We start from the raw sequence: 24,908 nt of genomic DNA, 5'->3' as shown, positions 1-24,908 counted from the left end.
CCTTCCTCCCTCTATTGTAATAAATCGTTGGTGGCACAGTGTGCGCCCCCCATCGGCCCCCCCTCCCTCTATAGCATTAACAACATTGGTGGCCAGTGTGCGGCCTCCCATCTCCCCCCCCCCTTCCCCCATCATTGGTGGCAGCGGAGTTCCGATCGGAGTCCCAGTTTAATTGCTGGGGCTCCGATCGGTAACCATGGCAACCAGGACGCTACTACAGTCCTTGTTGCCATGGTTACTTAGCAATAGTACAATAGTAGAAGATTCATACTTACCTGCTGCTGGCTGCTGCTGCGATGTTCGTGTCCGGCCGGGAGCTCCACCTACTGGTAAGTGACAGGGTCTGTGCGGCGCATTGCTAAATGAACTGTCACTTACTAGTAGGAGGAGCTCCCGGCCGGACACGAACATCGCAGCTCCCAGGTAAGTATGAATCTATACTGTACTATTGCTAGTAACCCGCTGCCACCAATGATCGGGGGGGGGGGGGGGGATGGGAGGCCGCACACTGGCCACCAATGTTGTTAATGCTATAGAGGGAGGGGGGGCCGATGGGGGGCGCACACTGTGCCACCAATGTTGTTAATGCTATAGAGGGAGGGGGGGGGGGCCGATGGGGGGCGCACACTGTGCCACCAATGTTGTTAATGCTATAGAGGGAGTGGGGGGGCCGATGGGGGGCGCACACTGTGCCACCAACGATTTATTACAATAGAGGGAGGAAGGGGGGGGGGGGCGCACACTGTGCCACCAACGATTTATTACAATAGAGGGAGGAAGGGGGGGGCGCACTGGCCACCAATGATATTCAAACTGGGGAGGGGGGGGGGGGGTCTGCCCCCTGCTGCCTGGCAGCCCTGATCTCTTACAGGGGGATATGATAGTACAATTAACCCCTTCAGGTGCGGCACCTGAGGGGTTAATTGTGCTGATCACGGCCCCCTGTAAGAGATCGGATGCTGCTAGGCAGCAGGGGGCAGTCATGTACACAGTTTGTAGTATATTCTAACTAGAAGAGTCCCCATCACCATGGGAACGCCTCTGTGTTAGAATATACTGTCGGAAATGAGGTTTCACGATCTAACTCATATCCGACAGTATATTCTAACATAGAGGCGTTCCCATGGTGATGGGGACGCTTCAAGTTAAAATATACCATCGGATTGGAGAAAACTCCGATCCGATGGTATAAAAGGGACTCCAGACTTTACATTGAAAGTCAATAGGGACGGATCCGTTTGAAATGGCACCATATTGTGTCAACGTCAAACGGATCCGTCCCCATTGACTTGCATTGTAGTTCAGGACGGATCCGTTTGGCTCCGCACGGCCAGGCGGACACCAAAACGACTTTTTTTTCATGTCCGAGGATCCTCCAAAAATCAAGGAAGACCCACGGACGAAAAAACGGTCACGGATCACGGAAAAACGGGACCCCGTTTTGCGGACCATGAAAATATACTGTCGTGTGCAATAAGCCTTAGGCTACTTTCACACTTGCGTTAGGAGCGGATCCGTCTGGTATCTGCACAGACGGATCCGCTCCTATAATGCAAACGCTTGCATCCGTTCAGAACGGATCCGTTTGCATAACCATGAAAAAAAAAAAAAAATATATATATTTTTTTTTTTTTGGTCATGATGATGCAAACGGATCCGTTTTGACTTTACATTGAAAGTCAATGGGGGACGGATCCGTTTGAAAATTGAGCCATACTGTGTCATCTTCAAACGGATCCGTCCCCATTGACTTCCATTATAAGTCTGGACGGATCCGTTCGCCTCCGCACGGCCAGGCGGGCACCCGAACGCTGCAAGCAGCGTTCAGGTGTCCGCTCACTGAGCGGAGCGGAAGCTGAGCGCTGGCAGGCGGATGCATTCTCAGTGGATCCGCCTCCATTGAGAATGCATCAGGGCTGGACGGCTGCGTTCGGGACCGCTCGTGAGCTCCTTCAAACGGAGCTCACGAGCGGACACCTGAACGCAGGTGTGAAAGTAGCAGACAGTCATGACTTTATGTCTGCTCTGATAAATGATCTAATATCATCTCTAAGGCCCCTTTCACACGGGCGAGTATTCCGCGCGGATGCGATGCGTGAGGTGAACGCATTGCACCCGCACTGAATACCGACCCATTCATTTCTATGGGGCTGTTCAGATGAGCGGTGATTTTCACGCATCACTTGTGCGTTGCGTGAAAATCGCAGCATGCTCTATATTCTGCATTTTTCACGCAACGCAGGCCCCATAGAAGTGAATGGGTTGTGTGAAAATTGCAAGCATCCGCAAGCAAGTGTGGATGCGGTGCGATTTTCACGCACGGTTTCTAGTAGAGATGAGCGAACTTCTGTTTTAAGTTCGGCGTCTAAAGTTCAGCTTCCGGTTAGCGGAGGATCCCGATATGGATTCCGAATTCCGTTGTGGTACGTGGTAGCAGAATCAATAATGGCCATTATTGATTCCGCTACCACGGACCACAACGGAATTTGGAATCCATATCGGGATCCTCCGCTAACCGGAAGCCGAACTTTAGACGCCGAACTTAAAACAGAAGTTCGCTCATCTCTAGTTGCTAGGTGACAGTCTATTCACTGTATTATTTTCCCTTATAACATGGTTTTAAGGGAAAATAATAGCATTCTGAATACAGAATGCTTAGTAGGTGATCAATTGAGGGTTAAAAAAAAATTAAAAAATTAACTCACCTTCTCCTCTTGTTCGCGTAGTTCCCGGTCTCTTCTTTACTTCTTAAAAGATGAAAATACCGGCTAGGACCTGTGGTGACGTCAGATCACATGCTCCAATCACATGGTTCATCACCGTGGTGATGGACCATGTGATTGGAGCATGTGATCTGACGTCACCAATGGTCCTTTAGCCCACAGCTCATCATTAAAGAAGTAAAGAAGAGACCGGGAACTACGCGAACAAGAGAAGAAGGTGAGTTAATTTTTTTATTTTTTTTTAACCCTCAATTGATCACCTACTAAGCATTCTGTATTCAGAATGCTATTATTTTCCCTTATAACCATGTTATAAGGGAAAATAATACAATCTACAGAACACCTAACCCAAGCCCGAACTTCTGTGAAGAAGTTCGGGTTTGGGTAGCAAACAAGCGTGATTTTTCTCACGCGAGTGCAAAACGCATTACAATGTTTTGCACTCGCGCGGAAAAATCGCGGGTGTTCCCGCAACGCACCCGCACATTTTCCCGCAACGCCCGTGTGAAAGGGGCCTAAGGCATCTGGTTCCCTCTTGTCAATGTAGTGAGCCATCACTGCTGATATCACACCGCGTTAGGGCTCGTTCACACAAACGTTTTTTGCGTTCCGTATACGGGCCGTTTTTTGCGTTCCGTATATGGTCCGTATACGGAACCATTCATTTCAATGGTTCTGCAAAAAAAAAACGGAATGTACTCCGTATGCATTTTGTTTCCGTATTTCAGTTTTTCTGTTCCGTTCAAAGATAGAACATGTCCTATTATTGTCCGCATAACAGATAAGCATAGTACTGTTCTATCAGGGGCCTGTTCCGTTCCGCAAAAGAAACTGACTGCAAAACACTGAAAAAGCCATACGGTCATGTGCAGGAGGCCTATGTCTTCCGTATCCATTCCGTTTTTGCGGAACCATCTATTAAAAATGTTATGCCCAGCCCAATTTTTTCTATGTATTTACTGTATACTATATATGCCATACGGAAAAACGAAACGGAACCGGAAACACTATTGGAAAAAAAAACTGAAAAACTGATCACTTAAAAATGGCCCGCAAAACACTGAAAAAGCCATATGGTCGTGTGAACGAGCCCTTACAGTGATAAATGTGACTGTTATACATTCTGTCGGTTTTATTGGTGATCATGGGAGTTATGGTCCGGCCACTCCCAGGGCATTGTTACCTTGGACTAACGTACAGTCGGCTGCGTCACTGCGTGAACTCAGATGACAAAACTTGAACTTTGTGTACAGGATACAGAAACCAGTTTATACTATTAGCAAAGGGGAATAAGGGGTCAGGACATATATGAGAACGTCTGGAGATTTCCAGGACTCTTAAAGCGCTTCTGTCAGCCCACTAAACCGTTTTGTTTTTTTTTTTGTTTAATAATAACCCCTACACTGCGATCTCTGCATACATAAGTAAAATAATAATTTTCGTTCAGTAGAATTTGATAAAACGCTATTTTTATAATATGTAAATTACCTTGCTACCAGCAAGTAGGGCGGCTACTTGCTGGTAGCAGCCGCATCCTCCGATCCTAATGACGCCCCCTCCGCATTCTGATTGACGGGCCAGGGAACGGAATCGTTCTCTGCTGGCCCTGCCTGTTAGCATTCAAAATCTGGCGCCTGCGCCGCGGCCGTACCTATCTTCAATCTGCGCAGGCGCACTGAGAGACGGCCACTCGCTCGGCCGCTCCATCCTCAATGCGCCTGCGCCGGGTGTAGATGTGACGTCATCGGCGCATTGAGGATGGAGCGGCCGAGTGAGTGGCCGCCTCTCAGTGCGCCTGCGCAGATTGAAGATAGGTACGGCGCAGGCGCCAGATTTTATTAGGGTTGGAGGATGCGGCTGCTACCAGCAAGTAGCCGCCCTACTTGCTGGTAGCAAGGTAATTTACATATTATAAAAATAGCGTTTTATCAAATTCTACTGAACGAAAATTATTATTTTACTTATGTATGCAGAGATCGCAGTGTAGGGATTATTATTAAACAAAAAAAAAACGGTTTAGTGGGCTGACAGAAGTCCTTTAAAGGGGTTTTTCCGAGTGGAAAACGGAACAACGGACACGGATGCACACAACGGTCGTGTGCATGAGGCCTTAAAGGGGTTTTTCCGAGTGGTTAGGTCATCAGTATCTGATTGGTGGAGGTCCCATCCGAGGCACCCCAGCCAATCAGCTGTTTAAAAAGGAGCCCGTCGCAGCTTACGAAACACAGCGGAGTCCACTGGATAGCGGCTGTGCTTGGTATTGCAGCTCAGCCCATTCACTTGAATGGGACTCAGCTGTGCCTAGGCCATGTGAGCGATGAATCCTGGGGATAGGTGATCAGCATTAAACAACCCCTTCAAAGGGAATGTGTCACCAGAAAAAGACCTATTGTTTAAATCATGTTTTTAAAGAATTTTCTATATTTAAATAAAAATCACAAAACCCTGCAGTTTTCCTACTGGCCACTAAGCCTAATAATAGGCACCACTTCACAGCCTGTACCTATCACTTTACTGCAGTTCTCTGGTTAACATTACAGCCTCTCTGTACAGACCACACAGGGTCCACCATTCCTTATCAGCTCCCTCCTGACCACTGCACAGGGCACAGAGCATGCCTATAAAACTCTCCCATAGAAGTCAATAGGTTCCTCTCCTGTCCATTGCTTTCTAAATGCTGTTATGAACAGCTTAAGCAAGATGGCCACCCCCATAATCATGTTCAGGAAATAGAATTAAAAAGTCTAAAAACAGAAAAAAAAAAAAAAAAATATTAAAAAGGATATGTGTTAGGCATCATGCACACGGCCGTTGATTGGCTGTTCCATGCATTGGGGATTGCAATTTGTGGTCCCCAATGCACAGGTAACATAGGCGCGGATTCCGCAGACGGATCCAGGCCCATTCAACTTGAATGGGTCCGTGGTCTGCCTGCACAGCAAAAAAGTAGTGCATGCGCTACTTTTTTGCGGTGCGGAGGCACGGACTGAAACCCCTCGGGAGCACCCCGTGGTGCTTCCGTGGGGTTCCATGCCTCCGTTCCGCCCCAGACCTTCCGGATTGTGGACCCATTCAAGTGAATGGTTCCGCATCACTGATGCGGCGTACACACAGCCGGCGCCTGTATATTGCAGGCCCTCTGTTTGCGTGGGCACGGCCGTGTGCATAAGGCCTAACACATATCCTTTTTAATATTTTTTTTAATTTTCTGTTTTTAAACTTTTTAATTCCATTTTCTGAACATGATTATGGGGGTGGCCATCTTGCCTGAGCGGTTCATAACAGCATTTAGAGAGCAATGGACAGGAGGGGACCCTATTGACTTCTATGGGAGAGTTTTCTAGGCATGCTCTGTGCCCTGTGCAGAGGTCAGGAGGGAGCTGATAAGCTGTGTTATCAGCTATTGGGAATGGTGGACCCTGCGTTGTCTGTACACTTTTAAGATCTGAGTTTTCACTTTGTGAAAACTCAGATCCGACAGTATATTCTAACACAGAGGCGTTCCCATAGTGATGGGGACGCTTCGAGTTAGAATATACTACGAACTGTGTACATGACTGCCCCCTGCTGCCTGGCAGCACCCGATCTCTTACAGGGGGCTGTGATCCGCACAATTAACCCCTCAGGTGCCGCACCTGAGGGGTTAATTGTGCGTATCATAGCCCCCTGTAAGAGATCAGGTGCTGCCAGGCAGGAGGGGGCAGACCCCCTCCCTCCCCAGTTTTAAATTCATTGGTGGCCACTCCAGTGCGGCCCCCCCTCCCTCCCTCCCCTGTATTTAACTCATTGGTGGCCAGTGCGCCCCCCTCCCTCCCCTGTATTTAACTCATTGGTGTCCAGTGCGACCCCCCTCCCTCCCTCCCCAGTATTATATTCATTGGTGGCCAGTGCGGCCTGCCCTCCCCCCCCCCATTAAAATCACCTTCCATCAATGGCCATCAATGATGGGGGAAGGTGAATTTAATTAGGGGGGGGGGAGGGGAGGTCGCACTGGCCACCAATGATGGGGGAAGGTGATTTTAATTAGGGGGGGGGGAGGGGAGGCCGCACTGGCCACCAATGAATATAATACTGGGGAGGAAGGGAGGGGGGCCGCACTGGCCACCAATGAATTTAAAACTGGGGAGGGAGGGGGTCTGCCCCCTACTGCCTTACAGCACCTGATCTCTTACAGGGGGCTATGATACGCACAATTAACCCCTCAGGTGCGGATCACAGCCCCCTGTAAGAGATCGGGTGCTGCCAGGCAGCAGGGGGCAGTTATTACACAGTTCTCAGTATATTCTAACTTGAAGCGTCCCCATCACTATGGGAACGCCTCTGTGTTAGAATATACTGTCGGATCTGAGTTTCACGATCTAACTCAAATCCGATGGTATATTCTAACATAGAGGAGTTCCCATGGTGATGGGGACGCTTCAAGTTAAAATATACCATCGGATTGGAGAAAACTCAGATCTGATGGTATAATAGGGACTCCTGACTTTACATTGAAAGTCAATGGGGGACGGATCCGTTTGCAATTGCACCATATTGTGTCAACGTCAAACGGATCCGTCCCCATTAACTTGCATTGTAAGTAAGGACGGATCCGTTTGGCTCCGCACGGCCAGGCGGACACCAAAATGACTTTTTCCTTCATGTTCGTGGATCCTCCAAAAATCAAGGAAGACCCACGGAAGAAAAAACGGTCACGGAACAACGAAAATCCGTTTTGCGGACCGCAAAAAAAAAACGGTCGTGTGCATGAGGCCTAAGAGTCCTGGAAATCTCCAGACATTGTCATATATGTAAAAACAGAAATATGTCGCACACGGGTGACGGGGAATCGCTTAGAGGTGCTCCCACTGACAGACACCCAATCTGACAAGTGAAGGAATATATAAATAAATAATAGTGGGGCACTCTCTATAGTATTGGGATTTTATTGATAATGGATAAAATTCTGATGATAAGGGTACAATCAAGGGTATAGATAGGTCAGTGAAAACCAAATACTAATGCTAAAATTAATTGGCAGCAATAATAAATAAATATGTATAAATTGTAACACAATAATGTTATAAAAGGATTCACCAATTCATCAAGAGATCTCAGTCCCAGGAAGGGTAACAATCAACCAGGCCTCTAAATCCCGCGCCAACCTCAGTGGCCCTGATGAAGGGGTCATCTCTCTAAACCCCCGAAACACGTTTGGTGTTACCCCTTGTTCTGGAGTGGAGACAGACGCACATCGACCTGCTGAGGAGGCGTGGAACCTATTACTGAAGTCATCGAGCCTCGCAGACAACTTTCGCTACACGGAGGAAACCCTCATTCATCACGGGGTCACGTGTACTTTAAAGGTTGGCGTGGGATTTGAATACAAGTAATAGCCCTTGAGACCGGAACCCCAATTTCCATAGGAGGCTTATTGTGTCGAGGGTAACGAAGTCCACTGAAGTCCTCCCGGTAAGATTGTGACAGTTTGTTCCACCTAGCGATCGCATCCTTTGGATAATACAGCGGGACGCCGCTGTTCCTGTTAAGTGAGCGGGACGCCGCTCTGCTTGTTGCCAGCGCTCGTCTGCGCTTGAGACTAACAACTACCTGGCATATTGATTTGGCTCTTGGAAAACTTTTGTATTGCGAACACTCTATACCATTAGAGGCCTGGTTGATTGTTACCCTTCCTGGGACTGAGATCTCTTGATGAATTGGTGAATCCTTTTATAACATTATTGTGTTACAATTTATACATATTTATTTATTATTGCTGCCAATTAATTTTAGCATTAGTATTTGGTTTTCACTGACCTATCTATACCCTTGATTGTACCCTTATCATCTGAATTTTATCCATTATCAATAAAATCCCAATTCTATAGAGAGTGCCCCACTATTATTTATTTATTTATATTGTCATATATGTCCTGACCCCTTATTCCCCTTTGCTAATAGTATAAACTGGTTTCTGTATCCTGTACATAAAGTTTTGTCATCTGAGTTCACGCAGTGACGCAGCCGACTGTAGGTTAGTCCAAGGTAACAATGCCCTGGGAGTGGCCGGACCATAACTCCCATGGTCACCAATAAACCCGACAGAATGTATAACAGTCACATTTATCACTGTAACGCGGTGTGATATCAGCAGTGAGAGCTCACTACATTGACAAGAGGGAACCAGATGCCTAAGAGATGATATTAGATCATTTATCAGAGCAGACATAAAGTCATGACCGTCTTAATACATATGGATTTCACAGAGCAATATGACAAAATTCACAGGGAGCAAATATAGGACAACTAACAAAATGCAGGAGTGTTTTGCTTCCAGTAAAAATGAAAGGTTTCTTTTGACTAGTAGAAAATATGGGACTCTCCAGATAACGTCTGGGACTCTCCAGATAACGTCTGGCTTTCCTTATACAGTAGCTTTCAGTAGGTTTAGCACCCGTCTTCCTTATGATACATCCTCTGCTCCTGTACTTGTGCTCTCTATGTTCTCTGTGGACAGCATGTATCCATTGATTTCAATGTGTTTATTTAGATATCAGTGATTTTCTGGGCCCACTCAACTGATTTGGGTATGAATCCATTGCAGATCACATACACCCATACATGCTCATTGTATTCCCTGGGTGGACGAGATCTTGTAGCAAGACAATGTGACATAACTAGAAATGTCCGACACTGGTTGGAAGAGCAGGACTAAGACTTCCAAGTACTACCCTGGTCCCCGATTCCCCAGACTTGACGCCAATTGAGCTTCTGTGGGACCACCTTGATCGTCATTGTTCACTCTATGGACCCTCGCCATGCACCCGCCAGCAGCTCTGGGATGCAGTACAGTCAGCATTGCTCCAGATACCCAGGATCAGTGATGGCCAGTTCGCCGTGATCGCCCGCGAACACATGCGAGCTGCCATGTTTACTCACAAGTCCGGCGAGGCACAGGTAAGCACTTACCTGTGCCTGTGCGCGAGCCGGTCTGAAATGAAATGCGGTCTCCGGGTGCAGGCAGTTCCGAGAACAGCCCGACAAAGGCCCCCGGAGGCTGTTCTCGGAACTGCCTGCTCCCGATGACCGCATTTCATTTCAGACCGGCTCGCGCACAGGCCCAGGTAAGGACTTACCTGTGCCTCGCCGGACTTGTGAGTAAAGATGGCAGCTCGCATGTGTTTGTGGTCGAACACGGGCGAACTGGCCATCACTGCCCAGGATAACCTACAAAGACACGAATGAGTCTCTCCCAGCCCGTCTAGCTGCTGTCCGTGCTGCACACGGCAGTTACTCTGGATATTAGCTGGTGGTCACAATAATGTGACTTGGCTGTCACACACACACAAAACGCACCAAAGTTGTGATATAATAGTGTGGATTTGTGTGCAGTTTTTATCGTGCTTTTGGTGCGGATCTCCAGGCGTAAAGTTAGTGAATTTACTGGGACTGGTGGCCCCGGCGTGACCCTGCACCACTCCTGCCACTCTCCAGTGGCAAGGACGGTGTAAAAAAACTGCGTGCGACAAAATATGGTTGCATGAGTTGCAAAAAAGGGCATGCAACTTATTTTTTATGCCAAAAACTGGCATATCAATCTTAGTAAATGACCCCCAATGTTTCCAATGAATACTTGTCAGCAGTTAATAGGAAGCAGTGAGCGCATACTAGAGCCACGGCCTAAGATTAGGGGTCATTAACTCCTCTACACAACAAGCAGAGTTCCTGTAAACACTAAGCCGCTCAGTACTCGGACACTGACGTTGGCGACTCAAGTCTTTAATCAAATTCCCTCCCCGGATTTATCTCCTTAGTTCTGATTAAAAGCTGAGAGGTCAGTGATTTCTCATGTGGCAGAGCTCACAGCCCCGGCTGTTCTCAGAGAGCGCTAAACACGAGTACCCTCATCACAGGGTACGAGCTAATAGTGACATTAGAGGTCATAGGATGTGGGGATCAGAAATACAGGTATCCCGGAGGAGGAGTGAACGTGGGTCCTCCTGTTCATCACTGTGGAGAGGTGGTCCCAGGTGCGACTGCTGCCTCTGCCCCCCTTATATCGACACACCTGGCCTGGATGCCAATGTGGAAATGAGCACAGGTACGCCCAGATAATACCATACTGGTATTATGGACCTGGATGACACTGAGCATAATGGGGGTCATTTACAAAGACCTGCATTTTACGATTCCCCCTTGTGCTGCTGGAGGGTGTGCATAATTTATGTCTCGTCATAAATTAGGCCTAAATTAGGCATTCTGGCAAGTGAATATGCTGGGGGTGGATGACGTGGCTCCCGCCATTCCCAAGTGGCAAAAATGGGGTAAAAACACAGTGTGAAACAAAATATTGTCACCAGCACTGAGCACCTTGTCACCAGCACTGAGCACCCATCACCAGCACTAAGCACCCATCACCAGCACTAAGCACCCATCACCAGCACTAAGCACCCATCACCAGCACTGAGCACAGTGTCACAAGTACTGAGCACACTCCCACCAGCACTGAGCACACCTTCACCAGCACTGAGCACACCTTCACCAGCACTGAGCACACTGTCACAAGTACTGAGCATCCATCACCAGCACTGAGCATCCATCACCAGCACTGAGCACACCGTCACAAGTACTGAGCATCCATCACCAGCACTGAGCACCCATCACCAGCACTGAGCACACTACCGCCAGCACTGAGCACAGCGTCACAAGTACTGAGCACACTACCGCCAGCACTGAGCGCACTGAGCACACCGTCACAAGTACTGAGCACACTCCCACCAGCACTGAGCACACTCGCTACAGCACTAAGCACACCATCACCAACACCGAGCACACTCCCTACAGCACTGAGCACACCGTCACAAGCACTGAACACACTCCCGCCAGCACTGAGCACACCGTCACCAGCACTGAGCACACTCCCTACAGCACTGAGCCCACCGTCACCAGCACTGAGCACACTCCCTAGAGCACTGAGCACACCGTCACCAGCACTGAGCACACCATCACCAGCACTGAGCACACCGTCACCAACACTGCGCAGACGATCACCAGCACTGAGCACACTCCCGCCAGCACTGAGCACACTCCCTACAGCACTGAGCACACCGTCACCAGCACTGAGCACACCGTCACCAGCACTGAGCACACAGTCACCAGCATTGAGCACACCGTCACCAGCAGTGAGCACACAGTCACCAGCACTGCGCAGGCGATCACCAGCACTGAGCACACTGTCACCAGCACTGAGCACACTCCCTACAGCACTGAGCACACCGTCAACAGCACACTCCCTACAGCACTGAGCACACTCCCTACAGCACTGAGCACACTCCCTACATCACTGAGCACACCGTCACCAGCACTGAGCACATCGTCACCAGCACTGAGCACACAGTCATCAGCACTGCGCAGACTATCACCAGCACTGAGCACACCGTCACCAGCAGTGAGCACACCGTCACCAACACTGAGCACACCATTACCAGCACTGAGCACACCGTCACCAGCACTGAGCACACCGTCACCAGCACTAAGCACACTCCCTACAGCACTGAGTAAACCGTCACCAGCAGTGAGCACACCGTCACCAGCACTGAGCACACTATCACCAGCACTGAGCACACCATCACCAGCACTGAGCACGCTGTCACCAGCACTGAGCACACTATCACCAGCACTGAGCACACCATCACCAGCACTGAGCACACTGTCACCAGCACTGAGCACACTCCCTACAGCACTGAGCACACCGTCACCAGCACACTCCCTACAGCACTGAGCACACTCCCTACATCACTGAGCACACCGTCACCAGCACTGAGCACATCGTCACCAGCACTGAGCACACAGTCATCAGCACTGCGCAGACGATCACCAGCACTGAGCACACCGTCACCAGCACTGAGCACACTCCCTACAGCACTGAGTAAACCGTCACCAGCAGTGAGCACACCGTCACCAGCACTGAGCACACCATCACCAGCACTAAGCACACCGTCACCAACACTGAGCACACCATTACCAGCACTGAGCACACCGTCACCAGCACTGAGCACACCGTCACCAGCACTGAGCACACTCCCTACAGCACTGAGTAAACCGTCACCAGCAGTGAGCACACCGTCACCAGCAGTGAGCACACCGTCACCAGCAGTGAGCACACCGTCACTAGCACTGTGCACACCATCACCAGCACTGAGCACACCATCACCAGCACTGAGCACACCATCACCAGCACTGAGCACGCTCGCTACAGCACTGAGCACACTGCCACCAGCACTAAGCACACCATCACCAGCACTAAGCACACCATCACCAGCACTGAGCACACCGTCACCAGCACTGAGCACACCATCACCAGCACTAAGCACACCGTCACCAGCACTGAGCACGCCATCACCAGCACTAAGCACACCGTCACCAGCACTGAGCACACCAGCACTGAGCACACCGTCACCAGCACTGAGCACACCGTCACCAGCACTGAGCACACCATCACCAGCACTAAGCACACCAGCACTGATCACACCATCACCAGCACTGAGCACACCATCACCAGCACTGAGCACACCATCACCAGCACTGAGCACACCATCACCAGCACTGAGCACACCGTCACCAGCACTGAGCACACCATCACCAGCACTGAGCACACCGTGACCAGCACTGAGCACACCATCACCAGCACTGAGCACACCGTGACCAGCACTGAGCACACCGTCACCAGCACTGAGCACACCGTCACCAGCACTGAGCACACCGTCACCAGCACTGAGCACACCGTGACCAGCACTGAGCACACCGTCAACAGCACTGAGCACACCGTCAACAGCACTGAGCACACCGTCACCAGCACTGAGCACACCGTCACCAGCACTGAGCACACCGTCACCAGCACTGAGCACACCGTCACCAGCACTGAGCACACCGTGACCAGCACTGAGCACACCGTGACCAGCACTGAGCACACCGTGACCAGCACTGAGCACACCGTCACCAGCACTGAGCACCTTGTCACCAGCACTGAGCACCTTGTCACCAGAACTGAGCACCTTGTCACCAGAACTGAGCACCCATCACCAGCACTGAGCACCCATCACCAGCACTGAGCACACCGTCACCAGCACTGAGCACACTACCGCCAGCACTGAGCACACCATCAACAGCACTGAGCACACTGTAACCAGCACTGAGCACACTGTAACCAGCACTGAGCACACTGTAACCAGTGCTACTGCTCTGGTCACATTTACATAGAGACGAGCAGTTAATAAACATTTATTGCTTGAAATACTTGGAATAACTTTGTGTGCCCAGTGTATAAATGTCAGTAACATAATTTATGTGCCACCAACCAGACGATAAAGTCACAAATCTACAGCTGTGAATGTATCGCTCTGGAAATGGTCACATAACTATTCATTAAAAGCAATTATGTGAATTACAATTAACACCATCCACAGAGCAATCATCCATTAAAGGGACGTTAAATTATAACCTCACATTGAGAATTGGACAGAAACTCTATTCAGAAACAGCAAGCGGAGGTAGTAGGCGGTGGGGGTCTGGGCTGTACTATGTGCGGCAGATTTTCTAACATAGGATTTATTGTAATGTCTAGTTTAACTTTATACCACCTAATGGTTGGTTTACTTTTCCCCCAGGATCTCAGACCATTTTGGCGCACATTGGGACCGATATATTACCGTGGCCCAGATTTACTAATCCTGTAGATGGTGTAAGCTTAGACCTGCAGCAGATCTCTCACAGGGCTCAGGCTGGATGATGAATACCCCCATAGACACTTTTCTCGGATTATATACCATCCATTTTGGTGGCACATATTAGGCCCTGTCCCTTCCAGTGATGCTCTGCCCACTTTCCGCTAAGCCTCAACTCTTTTTTCGAGAATGCCGGGAAAAAGTGTTGAAACCCTATATGCACCAAATTGTGCCAATTTGTACCATTTTGTGCCACTTTCTTTTAGATAGATTCTTGCTACAGATACATTAGTAAATCTGGGACTGTGTCTACACCATTTTTAGTTCTCACCATTGTGACATTACTCTCTATATACAGTATTATACCGTCACTATACACAGGACATTACTCTCTATATACAGTGTTATACCGTCACTATACACAGGACATTACTCTCTATATACAGTGCTATACCGTCACTATACACAGGACATTACTCTCTATATACAGTATTATACCGTCACTATACACAGGACATTACTCTCTATATACAGTATTATACCGTCACTATACACAGGACATTACTCTCTATATACAGTGTTATACCGTCACTATACACAGGACATTACTCTCTATATACAGTGCTATACCGTCACTATACACAGGACATTACTCTCTATATACAGTGCTATACCGTCACTATACACAGGACATTACTCTCTATATACAGTGTTATACCGTCACTATACACAGGACATTACTCTCTATATACAGTGCTATACCGTCACTATACACAGGACATTACTCTCTCTATACAGTGTTATACCGTCACTATACACAGGACATTACTCTCTATATACAGTGTTATACCGTCACTATACACAGGACATTACTCTCTATATACAGTGCTATACCGTCACTATACACAGGACATTACTCTCTATATACAGTATTATACCGTCACTATACACAGGACATTACTCTCTATATACAGTGTTATACCGTCACTATACACAGGACATTACTCTCTATATACAGTGTTATACCATCACTATACACAGGACATTACTCTCTATATAGAGTGTTATACCGTCACTATACACAGGACATTACTCTCTATATACAGTGCTATACCGTCACTATACACAGGACATTACTCTCTATATACAGTATTATACCGTCACTATACACAGGACATTACTCTCTATATACAGTGTTATACCGTCACTATACACAGGACATTACTCTCTATATACAGTGCTATACCGTCACTATACACAGGACATTACTCTCTCTATACAGTGTTATACCGTCACTATACACAGGACATTACTCTCTATATACAGTGTTATACCATCACTATACACAGGACATTACTCTCTATATAGAGTGTTATACCGTCACTATACACAGGACATTACTCTCTATATACAGTGCTATACCGTCACTATACACAGGACATTACTCTCTAAATACAGTATTATACCGTCACTATACACAGGACATTACTCTCTATATACAGTGTTATACCGTCACTATACACAGGACATTACTCTCTCTATACAGTGTTATACCGTCACTATACACAGGACATTACTCTCTATATACAGTGTTATACCGTCACTATACACAGGACATTACTCTCTATATACAGTGTTATACCATCACTATACACAGGACATTACTCTCTATATAGAGTGTTATACCGTCACTATACACAGGACATTACTCTCTATATACAGTGCTATACCGTCACTATACACAGGACATTACTCTCTATATACAGTATTATACCGTCACTATACACAGGACATTACTCTCTATATACAGTGTTATACCGTCACTATACACAGGACATTACTCTCTATATACAGTATTATACCGTCACTATACACAGGACATTACTCTCTATATACAGTGTTATACCGTCACTATACACAGGACATTACTCTCTATATACAGTGTTATACCGTCACTATACACAGGACATTACTCTCTATATACAGTGTTATACCATCACTATACACAGGACATTACTTTCTATGTACATGGGACATTACTCTCTATATACAGTGTTATACCGTCACTATACACAGGACATTGCTCTCTATATACACAGGACACTATACAGTATACAGTGTTATACTGTCACTATACACAGGGCATTGCTCTCTATATACTGTCACTATACACATGATATTGCTCTCTATATACACAGGACACTATCAATACAGTACACAGCATATATACTGTCACTATACACAGAACATTACTCTATATACACAGGACATTGCTCTCTATATACACAGGTCATTGCTCTCTATATACAGTGTCTAATCAATATGTGGATTCCTAGAATTCCCTGCTCAGGCTGAGCCTCTGTATTATGACACTTGATTATTATGGGTCTGGAGTCATCACTGAGGATTATACAGTGAAAGACCCAGTAAACTGTAACTAGGAATAGATCCTGAAATCCTCTCAGAACAAGATCCGCCTGATCCCCTGCCCATATCTAATAAGTATATACAATCTATATATATACAGGGCATTGGTACACTTCATTGTTGTACTGGACTGTGAGCTCTGTTGCCAACACCCTAATGACATAAAACTCCAGTTTCACCCCATCCTCTGACTGAGGCTTGCTATTAGTGGCCTCTCCAACTGTTGTCAAATTACCACCTTCAGCATGCAATACAAGAACATGTTGAGAGTTGTAGTTACACAGCAGCTGGAGCCACAGGTTGCTGGTCACCGCCATATACCATCTGACAGGACACAGGACAGAGTAGGATTCAGTTCTGCTGTGAGGCGAAACTTTGCCCCGAGAAGTAAGAGGTTAAAGGATCCCACAGCTGCTGATCACTGCGATTGAGGTGACTCACCCACGAGCAGGTGCAGGGCCCCCAGGACCCCGAACCAGCGCCTCCGTGATCCCCATCTAATCCTCATGATGCCCGCGCCGCTCTCCGCTCCTCACAATTGATTTGCTCTTGTCCTCCTACAGCTGCTGCAATGTACTAGACTCCGAAGTGGGCCAGGGGGCGGGGGCGCAGGGGACACCTGCAGAGGAGGACACGCCCCACCGAGAGGGACACTGCCGGTAATGTGCTCCGCAGGAGGAGGAGTATACAGTGTGCAGCCTCGGAGTATACTCGGCACTGGGAGAGAAGACACTGTGCAGCCTCGGAGTATACTCGGCACTGGGAGAGAAGACACTGTGCAGCCTCGGAGTATACTCGGCACTGGGAGAGAAGACACTGGGCAGCCTCGGAGTATACTCTGCACTGGGAGAGAAGACACTGTGCAGCCTCGGAATATACTCGGCACTGGGAGAGAAGACACTGTGCAGCCTCGGAGTATACTCTGCACTGGGAGAGAAGACACTGTGCAGCCTCGGAATATACTCGGCACTGGGAGAGAAGACACTGTGCAGCCTCGGAGTATACTCGGCACTGGGAGAGAAGACACTGTGCAGCCTCGGAGTATACTCGGCACTGGGAGAGAAGACACTGTGCAGCCTCGGAGTATACTCGGCACTGGGAGAGAAGACACTGTGCAGCCTCGGAGTATACTCGGCACTGGGAGAGAAGACACTGTGCAGCCTCGGAGTATACTCGGCACTGGGAGAGAAGACACTGTGCAGCCTCGGAGTATACTCGGCACTGGGAGAGAAGACACTGGGCAGCCTCGGAGTATACTCTGCACTGGGAGAGAAGACACTGTGCAGCCTCGGAATATACTCGGCACTGGGAGAGAAGACACTGTGCAGCCTCGGAATATACTCGGCACTGGGAGAGAAGACACTGTGCAGCCCCGGAATATACTGTAACTCGGCACTGGGAGAGAAGACACTGTGCAGCCTCGGAATATACTCGGCACTGGGAGAGAAGAAACTGTGGCAGCCCTGGCTCCTGTAATGTACTGACCACTAGGCTGAGGGAATGTGCCACCTGTGCAGATGAGATACTGTGCCACCCCTGGGATTTACTCTGGGAGAAAAGAGACTGTTTTCACCTGTGCTGGCTGCAGTGTACTCAGCATTGGCTGTCACTGCCTGACCTGGCTGCAGTGTACTCAGCACTGGCTGCAATGTACTCAGCACTGGCTGCAGATGAGATACTGTGCCACCCCTGGGATTTACTCTGGAAGAAAAGAGACTATTGTCACCCGCCCTGGCTGCTGTGTATTCTTCACTGGCTGTCACTATTTGCCCTGGCTGCAGTGTATTCAGCACAGGCTGTCACTCCTTTCCATGGCTGCAGTGTACTCAGCACTGGCTGTCACTGCCTGACCTGGCTGCAAAGTACTCAGCACTGGCTGTCACTACCTGCCCTGGCTCCTGTGTACTCGGCACTGTCCATCACTGCCTACCCTGGCTGCTGTGTACTCATCACTGGCTGTCACTATTTGCCCTGGCTGCAGTGTACCCAGCACTGGCTGTCACAAGCTGTCCTGGATGAAGTGTACTCTGCACTAGCTGTCCTGGCTGCAGTATACTCAGCACTGGTGGCTGTCACTACCTGCCCTGGATGCAGTGTACTCAGCACTGGCTCTGTCACTGGCTGCAGTGTACGCAGCACTGGCTCTGTCACTGGCTGCAGTATACTCAGCACTGGTGGCTGTCACTCCTTGCCCTGGATGCAATGTACTCAGGACTGGTGGCTGTCACTGCCTGACCTGGCTGCAGTGTACTCAGCACTGGCTCTCACTACCTATCCTAGCTGCAGTGTACTCAGCACTGGCTGTCACTATTTGCCCTGGCTGCAGTGTACTCAGCACTGGCTGTCACTACCTGTCCTGGCTGCAGTGTACTCAGCACTGGCTGTCATTACCTTTCCTGGCTGCAGTGTACTCAGCACTGGTGGCTGTCACTACCTGCCCTGGCTGCAGTGTATTCACCACTGGCTGACACTACCTGCAGTGTAGTCAGCATTGGCTGTCGCTACCTATCCTGGCTGCAGTGTACTCAGCACTGGCTGTCACTACCTGTCCTGGCTGCAGTGTACTCAGCACTGGTGGCTGTCACTACCTGCCCTGGCTGCAGTGTATTCAGCACTGGCTGTCACTACCTGTTACTGGCTGCAGTGTACTCAGCACTGGCTGTCACTCCTTGCCCTGGCTGCAGTGTACTCAGCACTGGCTGCAGTGTACTCAGCACTGGCTGTCACTCCTTGCCCTGGCTGAAATGTACTCAGCACTGGCTGTCACTACCTGTCCTGGCTGCAATGTACTCAGCATTGGCTGTCACTGCCTGACCTGGCTGCCGTGTACTCTGCACTGGCTGTCACTACCTGACATGGCGGCAATGTACTCAGCACTGGTTGTCACAGGATGCAGTGTACTTAGCAACGGCTGTCACTCCTTTCCCTGGCTGCAGTGTAATCAGCACTGGCTGTCACTGCCTGACATGGCTGCAGTGTATTCAGCACTAGCCATCATTGGCTGCAGTGTACTCATCACTGGCTGTCACAATTTGCCCTGGCTGCAGTGTATTCAGCACTGACTGTCACTGGATAAAGTGTACTCAGCACCGTCTGTCACTACCTGCCCTGGCTGCAGTGTACTCAGTACTAACTGTCACTACCTGCCCTGGCTGCTGTGTACTCAGCACTGGCTGTCATTACCTGCCCTGGCTGCAGTGTACTCAGCACTGGCTGCAGTGTACTCAGCACTGGCTGTCACTCCTTGCCCTGGCTGAAATGTACTCAGCACTGGCTATCACTACCTGTCCTGGCTGCAGTGTACTCGGGACTGGCTGTCACTGCCTGACCTGGCTGTAGTGTACTCGTCACTGGCTGCTGTGTACTCAGCACTGGCTGTCATTATCTGCCCTGGCTGCAGTGTACTCAGCACTGTCTGCAGTGTACTCAGCACTGGCTGTCACTCCTTGCCCTGGCTGAAATGTACTCAGCACTGGCTATCACTACCTGTCCTGGCTGCAGTGTACTCAGGACTGGCTGTCATTACCTGCCCTAGCTGCAGTGTACTTATCACTGGCTGCAATGTACTCAGCAGTGGCTGTCACTATTTGCTCTGACTGGCGTGTACTCTGCACTGGCTGTCACTACCTGACCTGGCTGCAGTGTACTCAGAACTGGCTGTCACTATTTGCTCTGACTGCAGTGCACTTAAGCACTGGCTGTCACTGCCAGACCTGGCTGCAGTGTATTCAGCACTAGCTGTCATTGGCTGCAGTGTACTTAGTCCTGGCTGTCACTACCTGCCCTGGCTGCTGTGTACTCAGCACTGGCCGTCACTGCCTGCCCTGGCAGCCAGTGCCGAGTACACTGCAGCCAGGTCAGGTAGTGACAGCCAGTGCAGAGTACACGGCAGTCCGAGCAAATAGTGACAGCCACTGCTGAGTACATTGCAGCCATGTCAGGCAGTGACAGCCAGTACTGAGTACACTGCAGACAGGTCAGGCAGTGACAGCCAGTGCCGAGTACACTGCAGCCAGGACAGGTAGTGACAGCCAGTGCTGACTACATTTCAGCCAGGGCAAGGAGTGACAGCCCTGGCTGTCACTACCTTCCCTGGCTGCAGTGTATTCAGCACTGGCTGCAGTGTACTCAGCACTGGCTTTCACTCCTTGCCCTAGCTGAAATGTACTCAGCACTGGCTGTCACTATGTGTCCTGGCTTCAGTGTACTCAGTACTGGCTGTCACTACCTGTCCTAGCTGCAGTGTACTCAGCACTGGTGGCTGTCACTACCTGTCCTGGCTGCAGTGTACTCAGTACTGGCTGTCACTAGCTGTCCTGGCTGCAGTGTACTCAGCACTGGTGGCTGTCACTACCTGCCCTGGATGCAGTGTACTCAGCACTGGCTGTCGCTACCTGTCACTGGCTGCAGTATATGCAGCACTGGCTGTCACTCCTTGCCCTAGCTGCAATGTACTCAGCACTCGTGGCTGTCACTAGTTACACTGGCTGTAGTGTACTCAGCACTGGCTGTCACTGCCTCATCTGGCTGCAGTGTACTCAGTACTGGTTGCTTCACTACCTGCCCTGGCTGCAGCGTATTCACCACTGACTGTCACTACCTGCCTTGGCTGAAGTGTACCCAGCACTGACTGTCACTACCTGCCCTGGATGCAGTGTACACAGCACTCGCTGTCACTACCTGTTACTGGCTGCAGTGTACTCAGCACTGGCTGACACTCCTTGCGCTGGCTGCAATGTACTCAGCACTGGCTGTCACTGCCTGACCTGGCTGCGGTGTACTCAGAACTGGCTGTCACTATTTGCCCTGGCTGCAGTGTACGCAGCACTGGCTGTCACTACCTGTCCTGGCTGCAATGTATGCAACACTGGCTGTCACTACCTGCCCTGGCTGCAGTGTACTCAGCACTGGCTCTCACTACTCGCCCTGGCTGCAGTGTACTCAGCACTGGCTGTCACTCCTTGCTCTGGCTGAAATGTACTCAGCACTGGCTGTCACTACCTGTCCTGACTGCAATGTACTCAGTATTGGCTGTCACTGCCTGACCTGGCTGCCGTGTACTCTGCACTGGCTGTCACTACCTGACCTGGCTGCAGTGTACTCGGCACTGCCTGACATGGCTGCAATGTACTCAGCAGTGGCTGTCACTATTTACTCTGACTGCAGTGTATTCAGCACTGGCTGTCACTGGATGCAATGTACTCAGCACTGGCTGTCGCTCCTTTCCCTGGCTGCAGTGTAATCAGCACTGGCTGTCACTGCCTGACCTGGCTGCAGTGTACTCAGCACTAGCTGTCATTGGCTGCAGTGTACTCAGTACTGGCTATCACTACCTGCCCAGGCTGCAGTGTACTCAGCACTGGCTGTCACTACCTGTCCTGGCTGCAGTGTACTCAGCACTGGCTGTCACTAGCTGTCCCGGCTGCAGTGTACTCAGCACTGGTGGCTGTCACTACCTGCCCTGGATGCAGTGTACGCAGCACTGGCTGTCACTAGCTGTCCTGGCTGCAATGTACTCAGGACTGGTAGTCATTGCCTGCCCAGGCTGCAGTGTACTCAGCACTGGCTGTCACTACCTGTCCTGGCTGCAGTGTATTTAGCACTGGCTGTCCTGGCTGCAGTGTACTCAGCACTGGTGGCTGTCACTACCTGCCCTTGATGCAGTGTACTCAGCACTGACTGTCACTGACTGCAGTGTACGCAGCACTGGCTGTCACTATTTTCCCTGGCTGCAATGTACTCAGGACTGGTAGTCATTGCCTGACCTGGCTACAGTGTACTCAGCACTGGTGGCTGTCACTACCTGCCCTGGCTGTACTGTATTCAGCACTGGCTGTCACTAGCCATCCTCATCTGGCTGCAGTGTACTGTCACTACCTGCCCTGGCTGCAGTGTAATCAGCACTGGCTGTCACTCCTTGCCCTGGCTGCAATGTACTCAGCACTGGCTGTCACTGCCTGACCTGGCTGCAGTGTACTCAGCACTGGCTGTCATTATTTGCCCTGGCTGCAGTGTAATCAGCACTGGGTGTCACTACCTGCCCTGGCTTCAGTGTACTCAGCACTGGCTCTCACTACTTGCCCTGGCTGCAATGTAATCAACACTGACTGTCACTACCTGCCCTGGATGCAGTGTACACAGCACTGGCTGTCACTACCTGTTACTGGCTGCAGTGTACTCAGCACTGGCTGTCACTCCTTGCCCTGGCTGTCACTGCCTGACCTGGCTGCAGTGTACTCAGCACTGGCTGTCACTACCTGTCCTGGCTGCAATGTACGCAACACTGGCTGCCACTACCTGCCCTGGCTGCAGTGTACGCGTCACTGGCTGCAGTGTACTCAGCACTGGCTGTCACTCCTTGCTCTGGCTGAAATTTACTCAGCACTGGCTGTCACTACCTGTCCTGACTGCAATGTACTCAGTATTGGCTGTCACTGCCTGACCTGGCTGCCGTGTACTCGGCACTGCCTGACATGGCTGCAATGTACTCAGCAGTGGCTGTCACTATTTGCTCTGACTGCAGTGTATTCAGCACCGGCAGTCACTGGATGCAGTGTACTCAGCACTGGCTGTAGCTCCTTTCCCTGGCTGCAGTGTAATCAGCACTGGCTGTCACTGCCTGACCTGGCTGCAATGTATTCAGCACTAGCTGTCATTGGCTGCAGTGTACTCAGTACTGGCTATCACTACCTGCCCATGCTGCAGTGTACTCAGCACTGGCTGTCACTACCTGTCCTGGCTGTAGTGTACTCAGCACTGGCTGTCACTCTTTGCCCTGGCTGCAATGTACTCAGGACTGGTAGTCATTGCCTGACCTGGCTACAGTGTACTCAGCACTGGCTGTCACTACCTGTCCTTGTTGCAGTGTACTCAGCACTGGTGGCTGCCACTACCTGCCCTGGCTGTAGTGTATTCAGCACTGGCTGTCACTAGCCACCCTGGCTGCAGTGTACTCAGCACTGGTTGTCAATGCCTCATCTGGCTGCAGTGTACTATCACTACCTGCCGTGGCTGCAGTGTACACAGCACTGGCTGTCACTACCTGTTACTGGCTGCAGTGTACACAGCACTGGCTGTCACTCCTTGCCCTGGCTGCAATGTACTCAGCACTGGCTGTCACTGCCTCACCTGGCTGCAGTGTACTCAGCACTGGCTGTCACTATTTGCCCTGGCTGCAGTGTAATCAGCACTGGGTGTCACTACCTGCCTGCCTGCAGTGTACTCAGCACTGGCTCTCACTACTTGCCCTGGCTGCAATGTACTCAACACTGACAGTCACTACCTGCCCTGGCTGCAGTGTACTCAGCACTGGCTGTCACTATTTGCCCTAGCTGCAGTGTAATCAGCACTGGCTGTCACTACCTGCCCTGGCTGCAGTGTACTCAGCACTGGCTCTCAGTACTGCCCTGGCTGCAGTGTACTCAGCAGTAAGCGAGGACCATCTTCAGTGGTTGTGAAAATCTCTGCAGAGTGGAGAACTTCTGCACAGCGCACTGGTGAAGCTCATGGAATCTCACAGCCAGAGGTGTAGGTCCAGGGCAGCAGGTGTCTGGTGGAGCCTCCCCTCTGCCAGGAATGTACATTCTGCATCAGGAAGCTCTGTGGCCCCTGATAACCATCCGCTGGCTGCTGGAGAACCAGTATGTGACTTCCTGTGCCTCATCTATGTCCCATCACAGGGACAATGACACCCAGGGCTCAGGGATCCATTAATAATCCGGTACAGCTGCACTGGTTTCAAGGCTGATATTTTTAGAAATAATTTTTTCCTCGAATTGTGGACACATTACAGACATTCTTTAATTATCCGGCATTAACCCTTTATATTGCTGTTCTCCTGCAATGGAGTTTCCAGGGATTTCTGATGGAGAAGTGGCCTCTCTATGAAATGACACTACAGCTACAGAAATACAGTCCAATATAAAGTTCTGCAAAGATTAAATTAATAATTTTCAAGATCTCTGCCTGCTTTTCATTTGCATCCCAAGGTAGAAAAACCCCTCTGACTCAGTCCTCACAGCTAAACCTTGCACGTTTTACTGCAATAATATAATGC

General features: G+C 49.9%; 1 protein-coding gene and 1 long non-coding RNA gene across 2 annotated transcripts in view; both read right to left on the bottom strand.

The window, feature by feature from the left end:
- Window positions 1-17,438, bottom strand: part of ESAM (endothelial cell adhesion molecule) — a 114,896-nt gene extending 97,458 nt beyond the window's left edge. The window contains exon 1 of the mRNA XM_040431196.1: window positions 17,294-17,438. Within this exon, the coding sequence (XP_040287130.1) occupies window positions 17,294-17,360 (67 nt within the window). The 5' untranslated portion in view covers window positions 17,361-17,438. The remainder of the gene's footprint in view (window positions 1-17,293) is intronic.
- A 1,921-nt stretch (window positions 17,439-19,359) lies between these two features.
- On the bottom strand, window positions 19,360-21,183 carry LOC121000637. The gene is made up of 3 exons (XR_005778871.1): window positions 20,940-21,183; window positions 20,566-20,671; window positions 19,360-20,122 (listed from the first exon to the last, which is right to left on the bottom strand). It is a non-coding gene; the product is annotated as an uncharacterized LOC121000637 (long non-coding RNA).
- Window positions 21,184-24,908: the final 3,725 nt, after the last annotated feature.

The sequence above is a fragment of the Bufo bufo genome, chromosome 1, assembly GCF_905171765.1.
Source record: "Bufo bufo chromosome 1, aBufBuf1.1, whole genome shotgun sequence".
Taxonomy (NCBI): domain Eukaryota; kingdom Metazoa; phylum Chordata; class Amphibia; order Anura; family Bufonidae; genus Bufo; species Bufo bufo.
The sequence above is the reverse complement of the archived record's forward strand: the minus strand, read 5'-3'. Positions and strand labels throughout refer to the sequence as shown.